Here is a 25,784-nt window from a genome sequence, read left to right as displayed (position 1 = left end):
CTGTCTGTCTGTCTGTCTGTCTGTCTTAGACTTTAGTTCTGTTCTATGAGATATTTCAATAAGCTGACTTCCTGTCTGTCTCTCTTCCTGTCTGTCTCTCTTCCTTTCTCTCAGGAGAAGAGGATTGCGAGTCTCGATGCCGCCAACAGTCGCCTGATGGCGGCACTGACTCAGCTAAAGGAACGCTACGCCGTGACATCACAGAGGAATGGGCTGTCTCCTAGCAACACGTCGTCTCTGCAGATCACGGAGAATGGAGAGTTCCGTAACTCCGGCGGCTGCTGAGCTCTGATTGGCTCTGACTGCAGGAGGTGGGAGGGGCTTATCTGCATAATGTGTGAGGCCACAGGAGGCGGGGCTAACTCATTAACCATGCTCTTTATTTAACCACAGAACTGCCAATCAAATGATGGATCTCACCTCTGACCTGACTCTGCCCCTGTTGCTAGGTTACCACTCAGCTCGTATTTTTGTTTTGCATGTTTTGCATCGTTCATTACGAAGTCTGACATCATATCCTGTTTCCTTCTGGTACTTCATGGTGAGAGCCAGAAACTTCCAGCAACCAAACTGCACGTCTTTATTATTGAACTAAGTCACTTGGAACTACTCTGGTCCCTACTGGTCTCTACTGGTCCCTACTGGTCCCAACTGGTCTCTACTGGTCTCTACTGGTCTCTACTGGTCCCAACCGGTCCCAATCGGTCCCTACTGGTCTTTACTGGTCCCTACAATTCCCAACTGGTATCTACTGGTCCCCACTGGTCCCAATTGGTCTCTACTGGTCCCTACTGATCCTGATCGGTCTCTACTGGTCCCTACTGGTCCCTACCGATCTCTTCTGGTCCCTACTGGTCCCAACCGGTGCCTACTGGTCTCTACTGGTCCCAACTGGTCCCTACTGGTCCCCACCAGTCTAACTGGAACAACTTCAGCTCTACGTGGCTCCGGTGTTTATATTAGAAGATGAAACTTTATTGACCGACGTGGCGTTGACAGTTTGTCTGGTGGAAGTTCAGAGCTCCGTGACTCTTTAGGCTCTTTGTGTTTAGATCGTGACTTAAAGGAACAGTCCAGCATTTTATCAGCTTCAGCTCTGTGTGTCCTGGACACAGAGAGGGTTAGCCTAGCTTAGCACAAAGACTGGAAACATGGGGAAACTGTTAGCGTAGCTCCGTCATAGGAGAACAAACCTTCATCTGATTGTGTTGAGCGCTTGGCCGCTCTGGGCTTCCTTAGCGTTGAACATTTAGTTTATCTGGATCCGAGGGTGATGTGAGACAGTTAGACGTTAGTTTGTGTTGTTTCAGAGAATTCTACTGATTTTAATGTAAACATCAGATTTTATTGTACAACAGTAAAAACTTTAAATTGTGATGAATAGTTTGTGAACACACACACACACACACACCTCGGCTGTCCTGTACAGCTGGACTCTACTGAACTTTGCTGGACTCTACTGAACTCTGCTGGACTGTGCTGGACTTTACTGAACTCTACTGAACTGTGCTGGACTCTGTTGGACTCTACCAGACTCTAATCAACACTGTTGGACTCTACTAAACTATTTTGGAATCTACTAAACTCTACTGGACCCTACTGGACTCTTCTGGACTCTACTGGACTCTGCTGGACCCTACTAGACCCTGCTGTGTTCACTGTGGCTTCTGTCTCTGTTCTGTATTTATGAAACTTTCTGTTGTTGTTATTTATCATCAGTATTTATAAAGAGATGCTCCAATAAACTGTTACACTATCAGCCTGTTGCACAATCTGGACCTCAGCGCCCCCGGTGTCTGAAACGTGCCAGTGCAGACAGACAAGTTTTATTCTTTAGAACAAAGCAGTGAGACTAGGAGCTCCTTCTTAAATGCACACGGGTAGTTAAGGAACTTCAGCGTGCACGGGTAGTTACGGACTTAAACGGGCACGGGTAGTTAAGAAAGTTAAACGGGCACGGGTAGTTAAGAAAGATAAACGGACACGGGTAGTTAAGGAAGTTAAACGGGCACGGGTAGTTAAGGAACTTAAACGGGCATGGGTAATTAAGAACCTCATATGGACACGGGTAGTTAAGAACCTTATATGGGCACGGGTAGTTAAGGAACTTGTACGGGCATGGGTAGTTAAGAAAGTTAAACGGGCACGGGTAGTTAAGGAACTTAAACGGGCATGGGTAATTAAGAACCTTATATGGACACGGGTAGTTAAGGAACTTGTACGGGCATGGGTAGTTAAGAAAGTTAAACGGACACGGGTAGTTAAGGAAGTTAAACGTGCACGGGTAGTTAAGAAAGTTAAATGGACACGGGTAGTTAAGGAACTTGCCCTTGCCCATCCACCCGGAAAGCTAAGATGGCCAATGTTCCAACCTCATCCTAAACCAAAACAAGCTAATCTGCATATTTAAACAGGGGAAAACACTCTTGATGTAAGTCATTAACTGAGGAAGTTCTGTGGTAATACTTTATTTTGTTTATCCTTTTCATCTGCAGTGCCTTGTCACAGTGCGCATTTTCATTAGTTAACGCCTAATTTATATATCAATGTGGCGACTGATGACGTTATTAGACACAAATGTTATCAACAACCCGATCAACTCTACGCGAAGGAGATGTGTTGCACTGCGTGAGGCAAATGGTGGTCACACCAGATACTGACTGGTTTCTGGACCCCCCCTAATTCAGTGAAACTGCACATTTTGGAGTGGCCTTTTATTGTGGCCAGCCTAAGGCCTTTTATTGTGGCCAGCCTAAGGCACACCTGTGTTCACACCGTTCACAGGTTAACAACGCAGCCAAAAGGTTATATTGTGTTTAATTAAAAAAATGCTCTTGTCTGATAGACAGTGAACCTGTTGTTTATTTGATCCACATATTACAGCAGTGAGTGCAGCAGTAACGTCAGATCCTGTTTACACTGGGGGGAGAGGGTGGTTCCCACTGTCGAATCGTCAAGTGCGCGAGGGCTCTCTCGCGGACATTTTGAGCCCTTTATAGACACTTTTTGTAAGTCCGTATTTCTGCAGACTTTGGCTGAGGGGATTGCCCACAGTTCATAGCGGTATGACGTGAAACACATGGGTTACCGGGGAAAGCCCGGAAGCGAGAGAAATGTCACGGCAAATCCGCGTTATAAGAGAAGAAGAAAACAGTAAACACCTACGCTGATGTTAAACTTGTTGAAAGTTTTCTTAACTTAAGATGCTGCATAGAACACATGAAGTCAGAGGAAAGCAGTCACCTCATCACACACTGAGTTTATTCAACTATTTACTTTAGTTTTTGCTTAATGAGTCTGTTTGACCAACAATAGTGTTTTGATTAATTACAAATATATATTGACATTTAGACTACCTCTCCTCCACTCTGCAGGGCGAGAGTCTGCAGGACTTAAACATCAGGCAAAAACATCAAATAAAGAGTGATAAAGTGGCAAAGTGCTGTCCCGTTTCTGTTTACAGCATTTTGAGCCCTCACAGCCTCTTAAACTCAATCACTTTCCAAGTGACGTCAGTGAAGTCTGTGAGGGTTCAGGACTTAGGGTTTAGGGGGGACATTGGGATTGGAGCTCTGTGATGGAGTGGAAATGGTGCGGGTCTAGTTTTGGAAAGGCCCTCTGTGTGCACGTGCCTGCATATCCTGCATCCTGACGCTGCTGCCCCAACAGGTACCTGCAGAGAAAACTGTACTAGAAACAGACTGTTAAAATGTACAACACCCTGCAGCACACATTAAAGGACTTGAGCTTGCGCAGCCTGTCCTACATTCGTCCTGCTGTGTTGTAGTTGAGCCCAAGAAGACAAACCCTAGCAGTGGACACCTGAGAGGACAGACCACCAGCAGAGGGCCGAAATGACGAAGGAATTGAGCTGTGGTCTGTAAAAGAGCCTTTGTTTACTCTTGTTTGTTTACTCTTGTCCTGTGTACATTGAGAGCAAAGTACGATCCAAAGTCAGATTCCTAGTTTGTGTTTCCTGACCTATAAAGTTGATTCTGATCCATGTCTTTAGTTGGAGGCCTTTAGGTTTGACCCACATAAACTAACTAGAGGTTTTTCAGAATAATTAAGCACTCATATTTATAGTGGGTACGGAAAGTATTCAGACCCCTTTAAAATTTTCACTCTTTGTTTCATTGCAGCCATTTTCCAAAAATCAAAAAAGTTCATTTTATTTCTCAGTAATGTACACTCAGCACCCCATCTTGACAGAAAAAAAACAGAAATGTAGAAATTTTTGCAAATTTATTAAAAAAGAAAAACTGAAAATTTTAAAGGGGTCTGAATACTTTCCGTACCCACTGTACTTCACTACCCCGTCCGTGTTATCTAAACTCTTATTTTGAAATCTCCTAACCGGATGCGATATCTGACGTTGCGCTTGTGTTTTATTTTGAAAGTCGCCCGGATGTGTGCAGTTTCGTGGTTTCAGCTTGACGCGGTCAGCTGTTGGTCTAGTTGTCAACATGCCTCTGTGAGACGGTAGCTGTCCGGTAAATAACCGGGTTTAACCGGGTTTAACCGGGCTAAGTCGGTGTCGCTCGGTTCTGGCGGGAGAATGGAGACGTTCAGTAAGCTAACCAGCATGCTGCTGCACGCGCTGGAGACGGTGAGTTAGCAGCTAGTTAACGTTAGCACGGTTAGCTTCTGTTAGCTCAGGTAAATAAAGTTAAATAAAGTTGAAGTGAAGGTGAGGACAGCCTGTCTGTCTGTCTCTACCTGTCTGTCTGTCTGGGAGGACCGTGTGATTAACACTGACACCGGAAACTAACAGAAACCAGTTTGCTAAAGTAAGTGAAGCTAAAGTTAGAGTCTGTTTACCTGCAGCAGGTATGTTGGTGGTGACGTGGAGGAATGTTGGAGGAGGAGTCTCTACCTGTCTCTGTCTCTACCTGTCTCTGTCTGTCCCTGTGTCTGTCCCTGTGTCTGTCTCTACCTGTCTCTGTCTCTACCTGTCTCTGTCTGTCCCTGTGTCTGTCTCTACCTGTCTCTGTCTGTCTGTCTCTGTCTGTCCCTGTGTCTGTCTCTACCTGTCTCACTCTGTCTCTACCTGTCCGTGTCTCTACCTTTCTGTCTCTACCTGTCTCTACCTGTCTCTGTCTCTGTCTGTCTGTCTCTGTCTGTCCCTGTGTCTGTCTCTACCTGTCTCACTCTGTCTCTACCTGTCCGTGTCTCTACCTTTCTGTCTCTACCTGTCCCTGTCTCTGTCTCACTCTGTCCCTGTCTCTCAGAGGGAGCCCACGGTGGACCTTCTGGACTCCTTTGTGGATCACTGGAAATCCGTCACTAACTATTACATCGAGACGACAGGTGAGGAGCTTTAACCTGCAGACACTCTTACCTGTCAGAACCAGCCAATCACAGTCAGCCGCTGTGTGTGTGTGCAGATGACAGCCGTCCTGTGAGACAGACAGAGATCCCCTGGCACCTCAGACAGATGTTGGACATCCTGGTGTACGAGGAGAAGCAGCAGGTAATGCACACACCTGGACAGGTAACTCCTTCCCATCACTTTTCACGCATCATCAGCAGTTTGTGTCAGTGATGCACCTCCCTCAATATTTCCGTCCAATCAGCCGCAGCCTGGACTCGTTTCCATGGAGACTTCAGTGTGGATGGCTCTGATAGACTGGCCCCCGCGGGCTCCTGGGGGCCTCCTCCTATCTCTCAGACGGGAGGTTTTCTGTGTTTATAGGAACATATCAGATTGTCCTGTGGGTTGGGCCTGAGGTTCTGAGGTGGGGCCTGAGGGCCTGTGGTGGGGCCTGAGGTTCTGAGGTGGGGCCTGAGGGCCTGTGGGTTGGGCCTGTGGTGGGGCCTGAGGGCCTGTGGGTTGGGCCTGAGGTTCTGAGGTGGGGCCTGAGGGCCTGTGGGTGGGGCCTGAGGGCCTGTGGGTTGGGCCTGAGGGCCTGAGGTGGGGCCTGAGGGCCTGTGGGTTGGGCCTGAGGGCCTGTGGGTTGGGCCTGAGGTGGGGCCTGAGGTGGGGCCTGAGGGCCTGTGGTGGGGCCTGAGGTGGGGCCTGAGGGCCTGTGGTGGGGCCTGAGGGCCTGTGGGTTGGGCCTGAGGGCCTGTGGTGGGGCCTGAGGGCCTGTGGGTTGGGCCTGAGGTTCTGAGGTGGGGCCTGAGGGCCTGTGGTGGGGCCTGTGGGTGGGGCCTGAGGGTGGGGCCTGAGGTTCTGAGGTGGGGCCTGAGGGCCTGTGGTGGGGCCTGAGGTGGGGCCTGAGGGCCTGTGGGTTGGGCCTGAGGTTCTGAGGTGGGGCCTGAGGGCCTGTAGGTTGGGCCTGAGGGCCTGTGGGTTGGGCCTGAGGGTCTGTGGGTTGGGCCTGAGGGTCTGTGGGTTGGGCCTGAGGTGGGGCCTGAGGTGGGGCCTGAGGGCCTGTGGTGGGGCCTGTGGGTGGGGCCTGAGGGCCTGTGGGTTGGGCCTGAGGTTCTGAGGTGGGGCCTGAGGGCCTGTGGTGGGGCCTGTGGTGGGGCCTGAGGTGGGGCCTGAGGTTCTGAGGTGGGGCCTGAGGGCCTGTGGGTTGGGCCTGAGGTTCTGAGGTGGGGCCTGTGGGTTGGGCCTGAGGGCCTGTGGGTTGGGCCTGAGGTTCTGAGGTGGGGCCTGAGGTGGGGCCTGAGGGCCTGTGGGTTGGGCCTGAGGTTCTGAGGTTGGGCCTGAGGTTCTGAGGTGGGGCCTGTGGGTGGGGCCTGAGGGCCTGTGGGTTGGGCCTGAGGTGGGGCCTGAGGGCCTGTGGTGGGGCCTGAGGGCCTGTGGGTTGGGCCTGAGGTTCTGAGGTGGGGCCTGAGGGCCTGTGGGTTGGGCCTGAGGTTCTGAGGTGGGGCCTGAGGGCCTGTGGGTGGGGCCTGAGGGCCTGTGGGTTGGGCCTGAGGGTCTGTGGGTTGGGCCTGAGGGTCTGTGGGTTGGGCCTGAGGTGGGGCCTGAGGTGGGGCCTGAGGGCCTGTGGTGGGGCCTGTGGGTGGGGCCTGAGGGCCTGTGGGTTGGGCCTGAGGTTCTGAGGTGGGGCCTGAGGGCCTGTGGTGGGGCCTGTGGTGGGGCCTGAGGTGGGGCCTGAGGTTCTGAGGTGGGGCCTGAGGGCCTGTGGGTTGGGCCTGAGGTTCTGAGGTGGGGCCTGTGGGTTGGGCCTGAGGGCCTGTGGGTTGGGCCTGAGGTTCTGAGGTGGGGCCTGAGGTGGGGCCTGAGGGCCTGTGGGTTGGGCCTGAGGTTCTGAGGTTGGGCCTGAGGTTCTGAGGTGGGGCCTGTGGGTGGGGCCTGAGGGCCTGTGGGTTGGGCCTGAGGTGGGGCCTGAGGGCCTGTGGTGGGGCCTGAGGGCCTGTGGGTTGGGCCTGAGGTTCTGAGGTGGGGCCTGAGGGCCTGTGGGTTGGGCCTGAGGTTCTGAGGTGGGGCCTGAGGGCCTGTGGGTGGGGCCTGAGGGCCTGTGGGTTGGGCCTGAGGTTCTGAGGTGGGGCCTGAGGGCCTGTGGTGGGGCCTGAGGGCCTGTGGGTTGGGCCTGAGGGCCTGAGGTGGGGCCTGAGGGCCTGTGGGTTGGGCCTGAGGTGGGGCCTGAGGGCCTGTGGGTTGGGCCTGAGGTGGGGCCTGAGGGCCTGTGGTGGGGCCTGAGGGCCTGTGGGTTGGGCCTGAGGTTCTGAGGTGGGGCCTGAGGGCCTGTGGGTTGGGCCTGTGGGTGGGGCCTGAGGTTCTGAGGTGGGGCCTGAGGGCCTGTGGTGGGGCCTGAGGTGGGGCCTGAGGGCCTGTGGGTTGGGCCTGAGGTTCTGAGGTGGGGCCTGAGGGCCTGAGGTGGGGCCTGAGGGCCTGTGGGTTGGGCCTGAGGTTCTGAGGTGGGGCCTGAGGGCCTGTGGTGGGGCCTGAGGTGGGGCCTGTGGGTGGGGCCTGAGGTGGGGCCTGAGGGCCTGTGGGTTGGGCCTGAGGGCCTGTGGGTTGGGCCTGTGGGTGGGGCCTGAGGGCCTGTGGGTTGGGCCTGTGGGTGGGGCCTGAGGGCCTGTGGTGGGGCCTGAGGGCCTGTGGGTTGGGCCTGAGGGCCTGTGGTGGGGCCTGAGGGCCTGTGGGTTGGGCCTGAGGTTCTGAGGTGGGGCCTGAGGGCCTGTGGGTGGGGCCTGAGGGCCTGTGGGTGGGGCCTGAGGTTCTGAGGTGGGGCCTGAGGGCCTGTGGTGGGGCCTGAGGGCCTGTGGGTTGGGCCTGAGGTTCTGAGGTGGGGCCTGAGGGCCTGTGGGTTGGGCCTGAGGTGGGGCCTGAGGGCCTGTGGGTTGGGCCTGAGGTGGGGCCTGAGGGCCTGTGGTGGGGCCTGAGGGCCTGTGGGTTGGGCCTGAGGTTCTGAGGTGGGGCCTGAGGGCCTGTGGGTTGGGCCTGTGGGTGGGGCCTGAGGTTCTGAGGTGGGGCCTGAGGGCCTGTGGGTTGGGCCTGTGGGTGGGGCCTGAGGGCCTGTGGGTTGGGCCTGAGGTTCTGAGGTGGGGCCTGAGGGCCTGAGGTGGGGCCTGAGGGCCTGAGGTGGGGCCTGAGGGCCTGTGGGTGGGGCCTGAGGTTCTGAGGTGGGGCCTGAGGGCCTGTGGGTGGGGCCTGTGGGTGGGGCCTGTGGGTGGGGCCTGAGGTGGGGCCTGAGGTGGGGCCTGAGGGCCTGTGGGTGGGGCCTGAGGGCCTGTGGGTGGGGCCTGAGGGCCTGTGGGTTGGGCCTGAGGTGGGGCCTGAGGGCCTGTGGGTTGGGCCTGAGGTTCTGAGGTGGGGCCTGAGGGCCTGTGGTGGGGCCTGAGGGCCTGTGGGTTGGGCCTGAGGTTCTGAGGTGGGGCCTGAGGGCCTGTGGTGGGGCCTGTGGGTTGGGCCTGAGGTTCTGAGGTGGGGCCTGAGGGCCTGTGGTGGGGCCTGTGGGTTGGGCCTGAGGTTCTGAGGTGGGGCCTGAGGGCCTGTGGTGGGGCCTGTGGGGCCTGGGGGCCTGAGGGCCTGTGGGTTGGGCCTGAGGTGGGGCCTGAGGGCCTGTGGGTTGGGCCTGAGGTTCTGAGGTGGGGCCTGAGGGCCTGTGGGTTGGGCCTGAGGTTCTGAGGTGGGGCCTGAGGGCCTGTGGGTTGGGCCTGAGGTTCTGAGGTGGGGCCTGAGGGCCTGTGGGTGGGGCCTGAGGGCCTGTGGTGGGGCCTGAGGTGGGGCCTGAGGGCCTGTGGGTTGGGCCTGAGGTTCTGAGGTGGGGCCTGAGGGCCTGAGGTGGGGCCTGAGGGCCTGAGGTGGGGCCTGAGGGCCTGTGGGTTGGGCCTGAGGTTCTGAGGTGGGGCCTGAGGGCCTGTGGTGGGGCCTGAGGGCCTGTGGGTTGGGCCTGAGGTGGGGCCTGAGGGCCTGTGGTGGGGCCTGTGGTGGGGCCTGAGGGCCTGTGGTGGGGCCTGTGGTGGGGCCTGAGGTGGGGCCTGAGGTGGGGCCTGAGGGCCTGTGGTGGGGCCTGAGGGCCTGAGGTGGGGCCTGAGGGCCTGTGGGTGGGGCCTGAGGGCCTGTGGGTTGGGCCTGAGGTTCTGAGGTGGGGCCTGAGGGCCTGTGGGTTGGGCCTGAGGGCCTGTGGGTTGGGCCTGAGGTTCTGAGGTGGGGCCTGAGGGCCTGTGGTGGGGCCTGTGGGTGGGGCCTGAGGGCCTGTGGGTGGGGCCTGAGGGCCTGTGGGTTGGGCCTGAGGTTCTGAGGTGGGGCCTGAGGGCCTGTGGGTGGGGCCTGAGGGCCTGTGGGTGGGGGCTGAGGGCCTGTGGTGGGGCCTGAGGTTCTGAGGTGGGGCCTGAGGGCCTGTGGTGGGGCCTGTGGGTGGGGCCTGAGGGCCTGTGGGTTGGGCCTGAGGTTCTGAGGTGGGCCTGAGGGCCTGTGGGTTGGGCCTGAGGGCCTGTGGTGGGGCCTGAGGGCCTGTGGGTTGGGCCTGAGGTGGGGCCTGAGGGCCTGTGGGTTGGGCCTGAGGGCCTGTGGTGGGGCCTGAGGGCCTGTGGGTTGGGCCTGAGGTTCTGAGGTGGGGCCTGAGGGCCTGTGGTGGGGCCTGAGGTTCTGAGGTGGGGCCTGAGGGCCTGAGGTGGGGCCTGAGGGCCTGTGGGTGGGGCCTGAGGGCCTGTGGGTTGGGCCTGAGGTTCTGAGGTGGGGCCTGGGGGCCTGTGGTGGGGCCTGTGGGTGGGGCCTGAGGGCCTGTGGGTTGGGCCTGAGGTTCTGAGGTGGGGCCTGAGGGCCTGAGGTGGGGCCTGAGGGCCTGTGGGTGGGGCCTGAGGGCCTGTGGGTTGGGCCTGAGGTTCTGAGGTGGGGCCTGTGGGTTGGGCCTGAGGGCCTGTGGGTGGGGCCTGAGGTTCTGAGGTGGGGCCTGAGGGCCTGTGGGTGGGGCCTGAGGGCCTGTGGTGGGGCCCTTGCTGTTCAGTCTGTAGATGCTTCCTCTTTCTTTAAAGGTTCAGTCTAGTGGTGAGAGTTGACAGGACAAAGATGTCCTCTGAGAGACAGCAGAGAGTTGCGAGTCAAGAAATCAGGTTTCTTTAGACAGATAATTAAGAAATGATATTTATTTAATTATTAAGTTAAAACATGTTTTTATAATTATTGTTGTTATCTGTAGATTAATAAACAAACAGAATGCAGAAATGAGGTGCTGCATGATGTAATCCAGTATTTTCCTGGGAGGGTTGGCTGATCTGGACTAACAAACATGTAGAGCATCCAGCGTGACCACAGACACCAGGACAGTGTGAGCTCACTGTTTCTGCTCCATTAGAAACCACCTCATCAGGGAGGATCAGGGCTCCTCTGGCTCTGCTTAACGAGATAAACAAATCCAACCAAAATGTCTTGGTGACACAAAGTCGTACTGACAGCCATAATTTCAGCTGCTGGTAAAACGTTTTTAGTTCAGCATGTAAAAGTACAAATGACATGTTTGTGTCAGAGGCTGTATCCAGCAAATTCAGGAACACGCTCATGTTACATGTTAGCAGTGCTGTTACTGATAATATTCATCAAACGTTTGTTTTTAAAGAGGGCGGGGCTCACCGGCGTAGGTCGGCTCCGCCCTCTTTACAAACAAGGGAAAAAACACAAACAGCTGATCAGATCCACACAAGGTGGGCTCGCCTGGAGACTTCATCACTGATCGCTGTTTGATCTGTGTGTTGACGGCAGGGGGAGGAGCAGACCGGACCTTGTATTGAGTATCTGCTGCAGCACAAACTGTTGGAGACCCTGTGCACTCTGGGAAAAGCTCAGGTACAGCTCACTGTGACACGCAGCAGACCGCCGTCTTTATTTTACACGCTTAACGTCTCCTCCTGCCCCCCCCCAGTATCCTCCAGGTATGGTGCAGCAGGTCTTGATCTTCTTCTCTAAGCTGTTGTCTCAGATGCAGAGGCCTCTTCTGCAGCTGGTCAGCGTCTACAGACCTGTTCAGGTGAGCTCACCTGGTTCAGCCTCCTGCCAGGCACTTTCCTCTGGCATCACCGCACACCTGAGGCGACGGCTTCCACGAGCTCACCAAGAACAGGAAGTGCTAGCAGGTGGCAGCTAGCTAGCTAGCAGGTGACAGCGAGCTAGCTAACAGGTGACAGGTGGCAGCGAGCTAGCAGGTTGCAGCAAGCTAACATGTGGTAGTGAGCTAGCTAGCAGGTGGCAGCGAGCTAGGTGGCAGCGAGCTAGGTGGCAGTGAGCTAGCTAGCAGGTGGCAGCGAGCTAGCAGGTGGCAGTGAGCTAGGTGGCAGTGAGCTAGGTGGCAGTGAGCTAGCTAGCAGGTGGCAGCGAGCTAACATGTGGCAGCAAGCTAGCTAGCAGGTGGCAGCGAGCTAGCTAACATGTGGCAGTGAGCTAGCTAGCAGGTGTCAGCGAGCTAGATAACAGGTGGCAGGGAGCTAGCTAGCAGGTAACAGTGAGCTAGCTAGCAGGTAACAGTGAGCTAGCTAACAGGTGGCAGCGAGCTAGCTAGCAGGTAACAGTGAGCTAGCTAACAGGTGGCAGCAAGCTAGCTAGCAGGTGGCAGCGAGCTAGCTAACATGTGGCAGCGAGCTAGCTAGCAGGTGGCAGCGAGCTAGCTAGCAGGTGGCAGCGAGCTAGCTAGCAGGTGGCAGCGAGCTAGCTAGCAGGTGGCAGCGAGCTAGCTAGCAGGTGTCAGCGAGCTAGCTAGCAGGTGACAGCGAGCTAACTAGCAGGTGACAGCGAGCTAGCTAGCAGGTAACGGCAAGCTAGCTAGCAGGTGGCAGCGAGCTAGCTAGCAGGTGACAGCGAGCGAGCTAACGTTAGCCTCGGTGTGGATACCAGAGATGTGCGGTTATGCCAGAGGGCCAATAGAGACATACCTGCTGTCAATCATGTGACTATCACTGTGCTGATGACTTCACTGTATGACATCACTCCTGCTCCACCCCCTAGAAGCTGATTCGTCTCTGTGCACTTCCTGGTTCCAACACTGAGAAGGAGGAAGCTCAGTTCTTATTGGCCGTCTGCTCCAGAGTCACACAGGATCCGCACGCGCTCAGATACGTCCTAGAGGTAACCGGCAGCTTCACTGACCTCACTGTCCACTAACTCACAGCTGACCCACAATGCAGGTAGACTTCTGTCTTCCTGCTCCCGTGACGGCCAGTTTTGATGCTGCCTGTTACCCATAAACCAGTGCGGCTGCAGCTGCGGCAGCTTACGAATAAACTGCCAAGATGGCGACAGACAAGCCGAATTCGTACACAAGTTCTTAGTAGTTTTCTCGCTTTGATCAGCGAAGTCAGCGAGAACTAAACCCTGAACTGTCACATCGGCCAGCGACTGTTCTGGTTTCTGAGGCGTCTGTTTGTCTTTTCAGTAGCTAGTTAGCTGGCGTCTGTCCTGACGGCCAGAAGAGACGCACGACGGCGTGCTGACGTCACACGTCAGTGCTGCCCTAGAGGCTGGTTGAAACCGATGTTAACGGAGATGCCTTATAGTGGCGCTTCTGAGGCAGCTGTCCGTTACGGTGCATTTGCGATATTGTAGCGATGTGAGAAAACGCAAAGGCTGCGATTACGCTCCGGTCACATGACACGTGAGAGTCACGTGTCATGTGACGCTGCACCTTCACGTGTTCGGCCTTCAGCTTGACAGAAGCCGACACCACACAAACTTTATTAAACACGAGAGGCGTCACCTGGTTTTGTTTTTGTTGGCCAGCCTTTAAACTGAACCTGTGAAGTGTTTTCGTTTGCTTACTGGGACACAGACGGCGCCCAGCAGAGACCCAGTAGAGCGAGATGCTTCACTCGGCAGCTGAAGCAGAGCGTTCACCACACCGTGTGAACCTGTTCTGGTCCCACCTCCGACTGACGTGATGGACCTCTGTAGGTAACACAACGCAGCGGACCGGAAAGCCACGCCCACAACGCAGCGTGGTTACTCTGTCTCTCTGAGTCACGTTGGAACAAACAGTTGCCGTATGAAACTGCCGTTATCACCTGCCTCCTTCAGTGCCGTTGAACCGCACTAGAGCTCGTGGGCCCCCTTGGTGCGGACAAACCCGGACCAAACGGGCGTTCGGAGACCTCCTCGGAGAGGCGTCCTGGTACGCTTTCAAGCGAACTCTTTGTGGTGTGAAAGACGACCACGGGAGTTTCTGATAGCAGAGATGTGAGCTGAGCGTTATTTCCAGAGCTAATCTAATAAATCCGTCAGCAGTGCTTCATGTCGAGTTTATCGAGAGCTTTTACTTTGAAGGACGTTCAGAAGAGTCTCTGGCCTGCGTGACCTCGTCTGAAAAAACGTGCGATCGGATTCCCCCGAAGCGTCCGTAGGTTTGTGACACATGTGAGCATGTGCAAAAGTGTCCTTACAATCAGCTTGGCAGACGGATTTGCAGCCGCCGCTTTAGGCTAATAGGCCCTGAATTATTAACACGGCCTGTTTTTACGTTAGTAATCATAGCAGGCTGTGCGGCCGAGCGGCGCTCTGACATACTAACAACGTGACCTTTGAGAGAACGGGGTTCTGGGTCTGAGAAACGGCTCCTGATCCAACAGGAAGTGAGTGTCTCTGGGACTTCCTGTCTGACGGCAGCTTTGTGCCATAGATTGTGGACCAACCGGCAGCCGGGACACCAGCCTCTGACCAATCGCAGCTCTCCGCACAAGCATCCAGTCACAGGACAGAGTCGCCGCCACCCCTCTCCAGCCAATCAGAATCATCCACCTGCAGCCCCGTCCAATCAGAGTCCGGTCTGCTGCGGGCCCTGCTGCAGCTCACAAGGAGTCAGGTCAGTAAGGTCACATGACGTCAGCACGTAAACTGTGTGTGCTGCATCCAGGAGGTCTCTGACAGTCCAGGTTCTGTGAGACGCCTCCTCCCCTGAGAACAGAGGGGCGGGGACAGGAAGCTTCAAAGTAAAACAGGAAGCCCAGAAACCTGTTTGACGGGCCCCTGTGTCTCCACAGAGGAGCTCGGTGAGTCTGAAGGCCTACGAGGGCCTCCTGCTGCTGGCCGGGCTGCGGTCCGGATCCTCAGGGGAGGTCCTGAGTGATCGGACCCAGCTGGGAGCTCTGCTGGCCGGGAGGCTGCTGGAGCTTCACTCCCTGCTGCCTCTGGAGAGTCTGGATCCTGGAGAGCTGCAGGGCTGGCCCCCCACGCCCTGGAGGTACACGCAGTACACGCAGTACACAACACACGCCCTGGAGGTACACGCAGTACACACAGTACACAACACACGCCCTGGAGGTACACGCAGTACACGCAGTACACAACACACGCCCTGGAGGTACACGCAGTACACGCAGTACACAACACACGCCCTGGAGGTACACGCAGTATACGCAGTACACAACACACGCCCTGGAGGTACACGCAGTATACGCAGTACACAACACACGCCCTGGAGGTACACGCAGTACACACAGTACACAACACACGCCCTGGAGGTACACGCAGTATACGCAGTACACAACACACGCCCTGGAGGTACACGCAGTACACGCAGTACACAACACACGCCCTGGAGGTACACGCAGTACACGCAGTACATGCAGTACACAACACATGCCCTGGAGGTACACGCAGTACACGCAGTACACAACACACGCCCTGGAGGTACACGCAGTACACGCAGTACACAACACACGCCCTGGAGGTACACGCAGTACACGCAGTACACAACACACGCCCTGGACCCAGGTCTGCCACACCAAAGGGAAGCATCTTATCTATGCGCCATCACCACCCAGTACACACTACTCACTACGTAACACACACTCTACACACTGTAGTACTGCAGTACTCTATCTGTGTTCTCTCAGTTCTCAGTTCTCGCGCTGCAGCTCTGATCTCAGGTCAGCGTCTCCGGCCTCGGATCACATGACCAACTTCTTCTCCTGGTTTGACTTCCTGGATCACCTGATGAGAGAAGCTCCTGAGGTACACACACCTGCACCCTGATAGTACTACTGCAGTACTGCAGATAGTACTGCAGACAGTACTGCAGTACTATCTGCAGTTTTCTCTCAGCTGCTGTGTGTTCGCAGGTGTTGGCGGTGAAGCTAGCTGGGTGTGTTGGCCGGCTCTGGTTGGTGGATCTGGTTCAGCCTCAGCTGCAGCACAGGTGAGTCGCCTCAGTCTCACCTTGTAGACGGGAAGTAGCTGCAGGGAGGCGGGAAGTAGCTGCAGGGAGGCGGGAAGTAGCTGCAGGGAGGCGGGAAGTAGCTGCAGGGAGGCGGGAAGTAGCTGCAAGGAGGCGGGAAGTAGCTGCAAGGAGGCGGGAAGTAGCTGCAGGGAGGCGGGAGGCGGGAAGTAGCTGCAAGGAGGCGGGAAGTAGCTGCAGGGAGGCGGGAGGCGGGAAGTAGCTGCAGGGAGGCGGGAAGTAGCTGCAGGGAGGCGGGAAGTAGCTGCAGGGAGGCGGGAAGTAGCTGCAGGGAGGCGGGAAGTAGCTGCAGGGAGGCGGGAGGCGGGAAGTAGCTGCAGGGAGGCGGGAAGTAGCTGCAGGGAGGCGGGAAGTAGCTGCAGGGAGGCGGGAGGCGGGAAGTAGCTGCAGGGAGGCGGGAAGTAGCTGCAAGGAGGCGGGAAGTAGCTGCAGGGAGGCGGGAGGCGGGAAGTAGCTGCAGGGAGGCGGGAAGTAGCTGCAGGGAGGCGGGAAGTAGCTGCAGGGAGGCGGGAAGTAGCTGCAAGGAGGCGGGAAGTAGCTGCGGTCCCGTCCCTGACGTGCAGGTGTGTGTGTGGTTCAGGTGTGAGCAGGTGGTCCTGGTCTCCACCTCCCTCCTCTGTGCTGCGGTCAGACTCGTCCGGTCCCGGTCTCTGCTGGATCAGCTGGTGCACTTCCTGCTGAGGACCGACACGCTGACGCCCCTGCTGCTGCGGCGCTGCGACCACATCTCTGACCAGGTGAGTGCGGCTCCGGGAGCCCCGCAGCCGGACAGGGTCCGGTCCAGCCGGTTCACGTTGTCACACCTGAGTTTGTCTGGCTGTCCTCAGATCAGCATGGCGTCTCTGTCTCTGGTGGAGGAGCTGCTACAGAAGCCTCACAGGGACATTCTGGACCTGCTGGTGTTGCGTTTCCTGCAGACTCGTAGTTACCTGTGTCCACCTGCAGCGGGACAGGACGAGCGTCACGCCGAGGGCAACGAGACCGACGAGGACAGCGGGTGAGTCACAGAGGACATGACATCACAACATGACATCACTGTCCAGCAGCAGCTGTGAGTCTCTCCGGTCTGGAGACCTGAGCGGACACAGTTACGCGGCGCCGTAACAGACAAAGTAGTTGGGAGGCGCACGGGACACGGCGCTTAAACGCCATCTCTGTAAACGCCATCTATCAGCGCTGAGCGCCACATACTGATGTTAGGTTTTTCTTTTACCATTTGCAGATCAGCGCCGTAGCGTCTCTCGCTCTCATGAACGCCGCAGCACAGATGTGTCCAACACAACGCTGCCATGTCTGTTAGTAACGAGGGTTCATCAGGGAACATCTGGCTCATGATGCAGCCTGCAGAACATTCTCCGCTCATAAAACCGCACTTTGGAAAATAAACTCCCGTTGCTTTGATGTTCTAAACAGACATCGTTAGAGAACAGCTGTGGTTTTACTGCTTGCTTTCAATTTGCTTTTATTATATAAAAGCAGTATTTCAAAAGTTAGTGTAAATCAGTGAATTACAGGAGGAGCCTACGCCGTCCTGTCTTCTTCCCTGGCGTTGATCCTGAACAGTAAACCTCGTTCACTTGATGGGAACGTGGGCTCGTTGGTCTGTGCTGGAGATCAGTGATTCACTTGACAGATATTTAATTAGTTAAATGCTTTAATTAGTGTTAGGGGGAGACAAACATAATCGTGACTTGTCGACTAATCGAGTAACTACAGAAATCCTCATTAGCTGCAGCCCTGCTTACTTGATTCCAGACTCTTTGTACTTTACTGTGAGCATGTTAGCGTAGCGCAGCCCAGATCGAGCCAGACTCCATTCAGAAAACAAGCATTTTAAAAGTTGTTTGCTTGTCATCCGGCTGACAGACCTGACTTAACACTTTTAACAAATCAGCTTCGTGCTGCCGTCAGTTCGATCCGTGTCTTGAAAGTAAGTCCCGGCTAAATGTTTGTTTTGGTGCCGTACCTCAGCGGTCAGTCATGTGAGAGAAGGGACGCGAAGGCTAAATCTGCATTTGGTCTGAACGCACAGTAAGTGAGGGTGTTTATGTTCTAAACGAACGTCCAGGAGACGTCCTTCTGTCATGCTGGTTCCAGGCGGCGTTCAGCTCAGCACTGTGGGGTGTAGGGGGGGCGTTATAGAACTGAAGACTGTAACGTGGTAAAATCTGAAGAAACTGCGGCGGCCACCGTGTCAGATTATGAAGTCATGAACTGTTGGCACGTTAGCCTGCGTCCCGTTAGCATCTTTCAGCAACAACACTGTAAACAAACACGGCTAACGGCTCGTCTTTCTGTCGGGACGCCGCGAGGTCGCCCGTCCGCTGCGAGCCGTCTGATTCAGTGTCTGACTCCTCGTCCCTCGGCCAGTCCGCCAGCTCTGTACTCAGATGTATTTCTGAGGATGTTTGCTCGAAGGCTCCACCGTCTGGACGCCAAGGGGAACAGGAGGCGCAGCAGAGGCCCAGACAGGAAGTGACGGCGTGCTGGGTGCGTTAAGCGTGTTTGTGTCTGTGTTCCAGTGACCTGGAGGAGGACCCCTTCTTCTTCTCCGACGGTCAGCTGCTCCCTCCTGCTCCCGTCTCCTCCTCTTCCTCCTCCGCTCCTCCTCCTCCCTCTGGCCTGGGATCAGCTGCTGATGTGGTCAACAGGTAAGTTGCTGTGGGCAGCCTGTTGATTGGTCAGCTCCAGCTCAGCCCTCCTCAGTGCTGTGTGGACCCGGACTCAGCAGCAGTTTACGATAACAGCCGTTCTCAGCAGCTGCGCTGGAGGGCGGTCCGGCTCCTGGTTCCTGCCTTTCCATCACGCTGCTGGCGCCACGCCGCCGCCCTGCAGATGTTTCACAATAACAGCCTTGTTATTTGATGGTTTGAACTCTTTGATCAGCAACAAACGGCGTGGCGGTCATTACCGGCTGAAATAAAGAAAACATGTGCTTGTGAGGTGGAGGTTAGAAAGTAGCCTACAAGCTGTTTGATGCAGCTTGTTCACAAACAAAAGGAGACTCAGAGTTTAACAGAATGATATTACTGTGGGTAGAAAGGTAAACAGGATATATTGTTGATCCTGTCAGACAGACACCCGGCGAAACAGAAGCAGCTGCTTGTATTTGTAGCGGGATGACGCGGTTCAGCCAGGCTCGTCTGTCGATAAAGTGAACTTATTATCTGAGAGGCATCATCGTCATCTCTTCTTCTCACATTCAGCTTTATTCTGATACTAAACCTCTACATGCACGATGTGTGTGTGTGCGTGTGTGTGTGTGTGTGCAGCTTCCTGTGTTTGGTTCCTGTCCAGGTTCGCTCAGCTCACCTGCTGCAGGAAGGAGGATACGAGTCGTACGTCCACGACGCTCACACGCTGGTCAGGACTCACGTTTGTAACCTGGTGTTTAACCTTTGACCTGGGCCCTGTGTTCACACGTTGCTGTGGAAACTGACTTTCTGCATCAGCCTCGGCTCCATCACTGTTTTCTGACCTTCTGTAAACAGGAAACACAAAATGGTCAGGTCAACGCCGTCGGTTACCGCCCCACGGTGTACCCTGCGCCTAGCCTGACCTCACGAGGAATGGAACTACACGTCGCAGAAGCGCTCTGTGCTCTGAAGCCAGTTTCACAAGCGTCCAAACCAGTGGCTGGAACACGGTGGAAACTTTCTTTAGAGCGCCACAATCCCGAGACTCGTCTGAGCCGCACAGGCTTTATTTTACCAACAGGAAGTTAGCGGAGGCTAAACAGGAAGTTAGCGGAGGCTAAACAGGAAGTTTGCGGAGGCTAAACAGGAAGTTTGCAGAGGGCTACACAGGAAGTTTGCAGAGGGCTAAACAGGAAGTTTGCGGGTGCTAAACAGGAAGTTAGCAGGGAGGCTAAACAGGAAGTTTGCGGAGGGTTAAACAGGAAGTTAGCAGGGAGGCTACACAGGAAGTTTGCGGAGGCTAAACAGGAAGTTTGCAGAGGGCTAAACAGGAAGTTTGCAGAGGGCTAAACAGGAAGTTTGCGGGTGCTAAACAGGAAGTTAGCAGGGAGGCTAAACAGGAAGTTAGCAGGGAGGCTAAACAGGAAGTTAGCAGGGAGGCTAAACAGGAAGTTAGCAGAGGCTAAACAGGAAGTTTGCAGAAGGCTAAACAGGAATTTAGCAGGGAGGCTAAACAGGAAGTTTGCGGAGGGTTAAACAGGAAGTTAGCAGGGAGGCTACACAGGAAGTTTGCGGAGGCTAAACAGGAAGTTTGCAGAGGGCTAAACAGGAAGTTTGCAGAGGGCTAAACAGGAAGTTTGCGGTTGATAAACAGGAAGTTTGCGGGTGATAAACAGGAAGTTAGCAGGGAGGCTAAACAGGAAGTTTGCGGTTGATAAACAGGAAGTTTGCGGGTGATAAACAGGAAGTTAGCAGAGGCTAAACAGGAAGTTTGCAGAGGGCTAAACAGGAAGTTTGCAGAGGGCTACACAGGAAGTTTGCGGGTGCTAAACAGGAAGTTAGCAGGGAGGCTAAACAGGAAGTTTGCGGAGGGTTAAACAGGAAGTTAGCAGGGAGGCTACACAGGAAGTTTGCGGAGGCTAAACAGGAAGTTTGCAGAGGGCTAAACAGGAAGTTTGCGGGTGCTAAACAGGAAGTTAGCAGGGAGGCTAAACAGGAAGTTTGCGGAGGGCTAAACAGGAAGTTTGCGGGTGCTAAACAGGAAGTTTGCAGAGGGCTACACAGGAAGTTTGCAGAGGGCTAAACAGGAAGTTTGCGGGTGCTAAACAGGAAGTTAGCAGGGAGGCTAAACAGGAAGTTTGCGGAGGGTTAAACAGGAAGTTTGCAGAGGGCTAAACAGGAAGTTTGCAGAGGGCTACACAGGAAGTTTGCGGGTGCTAAACAGGAAGTTAGCAGGGAGGCTAAACAGGAAGTTTGCGGAGGGTTAAACAGGAAGTTAGCAGGGAGGCTACACAGGAAGTTTGCGGAGGCTAAACAGGAAGTTTGCAGAGGTCTAAACAGGAAGTTAGCGGGGAGGCTACACAGGAAGTTTGCAGAGGGCTAAACAGGAAGTTTGCAGAGGGCTAAACAGGAAGTTTGCGGGGAGGCTACACAGGAAGTTTGCAGAGGGCTAAACAGGAAGTTTGCAGAGGGCTAAACAGGAAGTTTACAGAGGGCTAAACAGGAAGTTTGCGGGTGCTAAACAGGAAGTTAGCAGGGAGGCTAAACAGGAAGTTTGCGGAGGGCTAAACAGGAAGTTTGCGGGTGCTAAACAGGAAGTTAGCAGGGAGGCTAAACAGGAAGTTTGCGGAGGGTTAAACAGGAAGTTAGCAGAGGGCTACACAGGAAGTTAGCAGGGAGGCTACACAGGAAGTTAGCAGGGAGGCTACACAGGAAGTTTGCAGAGGGTTAAACAGGAAGTTAGCAGGGAGGCTACACAAGAAGTTAGCGGAGGGCTAAACAGGAAGTTAGCGGACTCCTGCGGCGTCTCCAGCTGCATTTCCAGCTGCGTCGTTTTAACAGCAGAACGTGAAAACAGGGTCCAGGTTACAAACTAAAGTTTTACATCAAATCCACACTGATCCAGTCGTCAGCACTCATGGCAGCATCTCCTCCCCCTCCTCCTTCTGCTCCTCCCTATCCTCCCTCTGCTCCTTCTCCTCCCTCCCTCCCCTCCCTATCCTACCTCTCCTCCTTCTGCTCCTTCTCCTCCCTCTCCTCCCCCACCTCCCTATCCTCCCTCTCCTCCTTCTCCTCCCCCCCTCCTCCTCCCTCCCCTCCCTATCCTCCCTCTCCCCCTTCTGCTCCTTCTCCTCCCTCTCCTCCCCCTCCTCCCTATCCTCCCTCTCCTCCTTCTCCTCCCCCCTCCTCCTCCCCCTCCTCCCTCTCCTCCTTCTCCTCCCCCCCCCTCCTCCCTCCCCTCCCTATCCTCCTTCTGCTCCTTCTCCTCCCTCTCCTCCCCCTCCTCCCTATCCTCCCTCTCCTCCTTCTGCTCCTTCTCCTCCTCCCTAGGTGACAGAGTGTCAGTCTCTCTCTCAGGCGTGGGATTGGCCCCTCGCTCTTCCTCCTCCCTCCTCCTCCTCCTCCTCCTCAGGTGAGGGGGAGGAGTTCTTCGAAGGTCACCTGCTGAAAGTTCTGTTCGACCGACTGGGCCGCGTGCTGGAGCAGGTAGACACAGCTGTCTGTCCTGTACACCTGTCCCAGGTGCATTCTGGGAGTTGCTGATGGTCTGTTGTGTTTCAGCCGTACGAGTTGAACCTGCAGCTGACCGCCGTTCTGTCCAGACTGGCGTCCTTCGGCCACCCGCTGCTGCACGAATACCTGCTCAACCCCTACATACACCTGTCTCACTGCTCCAGGTCGCTCTTCTCCGTCCTCATCAGGGTAAGACTGTCAGACACGTACCTGTCTCACTGCTCCGGGGTCAGCCTGTCTGTCTCAGGTAGTCATCGCTCTGTCTGTGTCTCCGTCAGCTGATGGGAGAGTTGATGCAGAGGATCCAGCGGGTTTCCAACCTCCCTGACAGACTGCTGAACGCCAGGAGACACCTGCTGGGACTGAACCACGGCGCTGGGTAACTACCTGTCTGTCTCACCTGCTCTCTTGCTGGTACATCAGCAGTACCTTTGGAAATCTGAGCTCAGCGGAGAAGCAGGTAGATTTAGAGGGTCAGTCCTCTGCAGGTCTGGGTTCTTTCAGCTGGGGCAGCGTACCCAGTCTGAGCCGGGTGGAGCCTCTCAGTCCTGCACAGCCCTGACCACCTGTGTCCACTCGAGTCCCAGACCTTCCAGTGCCCCGTCATGCTAAAAAGCAACTTAAAGCGGCTGTACATGGGCTGTACATGGGGTCGGGGACACATTGGTGGACGTGTCACAGTGGGAATCGAACCCAGGTCCCTCCAACCAAAGCCAGTGGTGATGGTGCAGCGGATGAAAAACCTTTCTTTGATCAAAAGAAACCCAGATGATACCTGATCTCAGGTGTGTGGTTCACCACCTCATCATGTCAGCAGGTTCAGGAGCTTCCTGTCCTGAGGTCTAACCTACTGACTGATGATGTAATGATCACGAGAACAGGTCGTCCCGTCAGTAGTTCTGTACCTGTGGTTACCTGGGTTACCTGTAGGTACCTGTGGGTACCCGTGGTTTCCTGTGGGTACCCGTGGTTACCCGTGGGTACCCGTGGTTACCCGTGGGTACCTGCATTTCCTGTGTTACCCGTGTGTACCCGTGGTTTCCTGTGGGTACCCTGCGTTTCCTGCGGCTACCTGTGTTTTTAACTGTGTTACCTGTGTGTGTCCTCAGACTGGAGCACCTGACCCTGCTGAGAGGACTCATCATCCTTGAGGAGTTCTGTAAGGAGCTGGCTGCCATCGCCTTCGTCAAACTGCCCCTGGACCAGGAGTGACCCACCTGGACCACCTGGGACAGGTACACGTTTAGGTACGCCTGGTTCATGTGATCTCCACCCTGAGGACACACTGAAGCAGAGACAGATACACCTGAGTACCTGGGGACAGGTACACCTGTATGACCTGGAGCAGGTACAGCTGGTCCACCTGGACTCTCAGAACCCTCTGACCCCCTTCAGAACCTTCACCGGAACATTTTAACCTTGGGACGTTGGGTCAGACCCTGATTGAAGCCTGTTTGACTGCAGGGTTTCTGAGGCGACCCTGAACGTCTCATCGTCTGTGCCTTAATGAACCGTCTCACTGACCCTCTACAGTGACATCACAGTGACATCACACCACAGTTTGAGTTATTTATAGTTTCAGTTTACTGTAACCAATCAGGAAAGACGACACCAGTGAAGAAGACAGAAACTCAGTGAGGGGAAGGAAGGTCAGACGCCACAGATGGACTTCGGCAGGACCGAGATCTGAGTCCAGGTCCCAGTTCAGGTCCCTGTCAGACCTGCAGGAGGTCTGAGACCACGGCTGGGTTAAAGCACACTCCAACGTACTGCCTACTACATAGTACTAGAGCCCGACCGATATGGGTTTTTGGGGCCCGATGCCGATATTGAAGTGAAAAAGAGCCAATTTATGAGCTGATATTTAGATTTAGAGAATGATTTGGACAGCAGACCCCTTTACTGCATAAACTACACTTAGAACAGGCCGATACTGAAAGCTGGTGTGTATGTGGGCTATAAAACCTTTTCCTAAAGGGATTAGGTTAATAAAATAGTTTACAGTCTCAAACAGTGAACATTAAACAATTCACATCAATAAATATTTGTTGCTGGGAGGTGCAACTTTTTCAGCGAATAAACGTGTTTCACTGAACACATAATCTGCCACATTAGCACATCCAGCTCATCTCTTCACTCTTTGATTCTAACCAAAGCTACGAGAGACCGTTTAACCTCCGTCGGTATGAATCATGGCGTCTAGGATCCAGTGAGCTGCTGCTGAATGCATCTGATACAACACGACTCTCTACAACGAGGACCTGCAGCTTTGAGATTTCATTTAACGTTATAACCACAACCAGCGCCGCTCCGACAGCATTTCACATCTACGTCACACAAAGAGCCTGAGCTACAGGAAGCCGTGTTCGATTCAGCTCACATGTTTTTACATGTCCGCTCTGCTTTAATCATTTCAGACACGCAGACTAACTGCAGACAGGCGGCTGCAGAGATATTTAGAATACGTCTGAAACTATAGTTTAACGGCTCATTACTGTTGGCGCTCCTCCACTGATAAACACGCCGTTAGCTTTGTGGCTAATTTAGCAACGGGCAGTGTTAGCTGCTGTAACGTTACGTGATGTTAGAGAATATTTAGAAGTGATGAACTAGAGACAAATGAGAGGAGCGTTCACTAAAACAGCCTCACTGTTTGAAATAAATCTACAGTTACGTCTGTCAGCAGCTTCCAGCAGCCAGCTAGCGAAGCATCAACCTGCTGTGAGCTGCTGGGAGGAACAACGGGAGGGTCAGCAAGTCACGAATGTTTTTATTATAATCATTAAAGTCGTGTAATTAACGTGACTCGCCGCTCACACAGCCCTCTGCTGTTTCTACACGCTGCCTTCTGTGGTTTTTGTGGTCCAGCAGTGTTGTTAACAGGAGAGCTGCAGCTGGTCGCCCTCTGGTGGGCAAAGTATGCAACACCTGAGTGAAGGATCCGACTCTAGGTTTCTTTTTTAATAGTCATATATCGGCCAATAATATCGGTCGGGCTCTACATAGTACTGCCTACTACTTACTGCATACTCAGTATGTACTGCGTACTGCATACTCAGTATGTACTACTTACTGCATACTCAGTATGTACTGCGTACTGCATACTCAGTATGTACTGCGTACTGCATACTCAGTATGTACTACTTACTGCATACTCAGTATGTACTGCGTACTGCATACTCCGTATGTACTACTACGAGTATTTCCTCCACGTACTCTGCAGCTGGACGCAGTACACAGTGCTGGTCAGGTGACCTGCCTGGTGGATGTGATGACCTCTGACCTGTGACATCATCAGGACTGACCGTCTGTCCATCAGTGAAGCTTTGTCAGCAGCTGTGGTCAGAAACACTGAGTTGTGATTGTGAAACCAAACATGAACTACGTTTTATTTCTGACTTTTACTTTGATCAAGTTCAAAAGAAAATCTTCCATTAAAGTCTGTTTGTACTGAAACGTTTTGATCGTCTTGTGTTTTTAAAGTTGAGCCTTTTACTTCCTTTGATTCATGATGGCGTTTGTTCTGAGGAGAGTGCTGTCATCAGTTCATCTGTTCTTTCAAAGCTTCACCAGCAAAATGTTCCACAAATACTAACACAGAGCTCCTCCTTCTGCTCCTTCTGTTGCTCCTCCTGCTGCTCCTCCTGCTCCTGCTCCTCCTGCTGCTCCTCCTCCTCCTGCTGCTCCTGCTCCTCCTCCTCCTCCTCCTCCTGCTGCTGCTCCTGCTGCTGCTCCTGCTGTTGCTCCTCCTCCTCCTGCTGCTCCTGCTGTTGCTCCTCCTCCTGCTGCTCCTGCTGCTGCTCCTCCTCCTGCTGCTCCAGCTGCTCCTCCTGCTCCTGTAAATCTTATCGGTTTAAATCTGATTGGTTAGTTTCTGATTGGTTTAAATCTTATCGGTTTAAATCTGATTGGTTAGTTTCTGATTGGTTTAAATGTGATTGGTTAGTTTCTGATTGGTTAGCTTCTGATTGGTTTAAATCTGATTGGTTAGTTTCTGATTGGTTAGTTTCTGATTGGTTTAAATCTTATCGGTTTAAATCTGATTGGTTAGTTTCTGATTGGTTAGTTTCTGATTGGT

At 54.5% G+C, this 25,784-nt stretch overlaps 2 protein-coding genes across 4 annotated transcripts in view; both read left to right on the top strand.

The window, feature by feature from the left end:
- LOC119891528 (disabled homolog 2-interacting protein-like) overlaps positions 1–1,836 on the top strand; it is a 44,091-nt gene extending 42,255 nt beyond the window's left edge. Inside the window, exon 21 of one of the 2 annotated variants that reach the window (XM_038703243.1) lies at positions 115–1,836. In XM_038703243.1, coding sequence (XP_038559171.1) covers positions 115–285 — 171 coding nt within the window. In that variant the 3' untranslated portion in view covers positions 286–1,836. The remainder of the gene's footprint in view (positions 1–114) is intronic. The other variant, XM_038703242.1, reaches the window with a different exon arrangement.
- A 2,579-nt stretch (positions 1,837–4,415) lies between these two features.
- fam160b2 (family with sequence similarity 160 member B2) lies at positions 4,416–25,162 on the top strand. Of its 2 annotated transcripts, none has more exons than XM_038703278.1 (18): positions 4,416–4,609; positions 5,232–5,310; positions 5,388–5,473; positions 11,102–11,185; positions 11,262–11,366; positions 12,338–12,457; positions 14,001–14,183; positions 14,362–14,561; positions 15,217–15,334; positions 15,442–15,518; positions 16,138–16,294; positions 16,385–16,554; positions 18,080–18,208; positions 18,830–18,920; positions 21,524–21,679; positions 21,755–21,895; positions 21,985–22,085; positions 22,816–25,162. In XM_038703278.1, exons 1-18 carry the CDS (start codon positions 4,559–4,561, stop codon positions 22,916–22,918), a joined length of 2,151 nt encoding a protein of 716 aa, XP_038559206.1. In that variant the 5' UTR covers positions 4,416–4,558; the 3' UTR covers positions 22,919–25,162. The 2 variants fall into 2 exon arrangements, with proteins under 2 accessions (XP_038559206.1, XP_038559207.1); XM_038703279.1 differs by lacking the exon at positions 4,416–4,609 and adding an exon at positions 4,635–4,790.
- The last annotated feature ends 622 nt before the right edge of the window (positions 25,163–25,784 follow it).

This window comes from Micropterus salmoides, unplaced genomic scaffold, assembly GCF_014851395.1.
Source record: "Micropterus salmoides isolate LMB-PRFRI ecotype aquatic unplaced genomic scaffold, ASM1485139v1 Ms_hic_scaffold_7, whole genome shotgun sequence".
Classification (NCBI taxonomy): Eukaryota; Metazoa; Chordata; class Actinopteri; order Centrarchiformes; family Centrarchidae; genus Micropterus; species Micropterus salmoides.
The sequence above is the reverse complement of the archived record's forward strand: the minus strand, read 5'-3'. Positions and strand labels throughout refer to the sequence as shown.

Coding starts and splice junctions, on each gene's coding strand:
- fam160b2 (XM_038703278.1), top strand. CDS start 4,559: ATGGAGACGTTCAGTAAGCTAACCAGCATGCTGCTGCACGCGCTGGAG. Junction 4,610..5,231: donor TGCTGCACGCGCTGGAGACG/GTGAGTTAGCAG, acceptor CCTGTCTCTCAG/AGGGAGCCCACGGTGGACCT. Junction 18,921..21,523: donor TCCACGACGCTCACACGCTG/GTCAGGACTCAC, acceptor CCTCCTCCCTAG/GTGACAGAGTGTCAGTCTCT.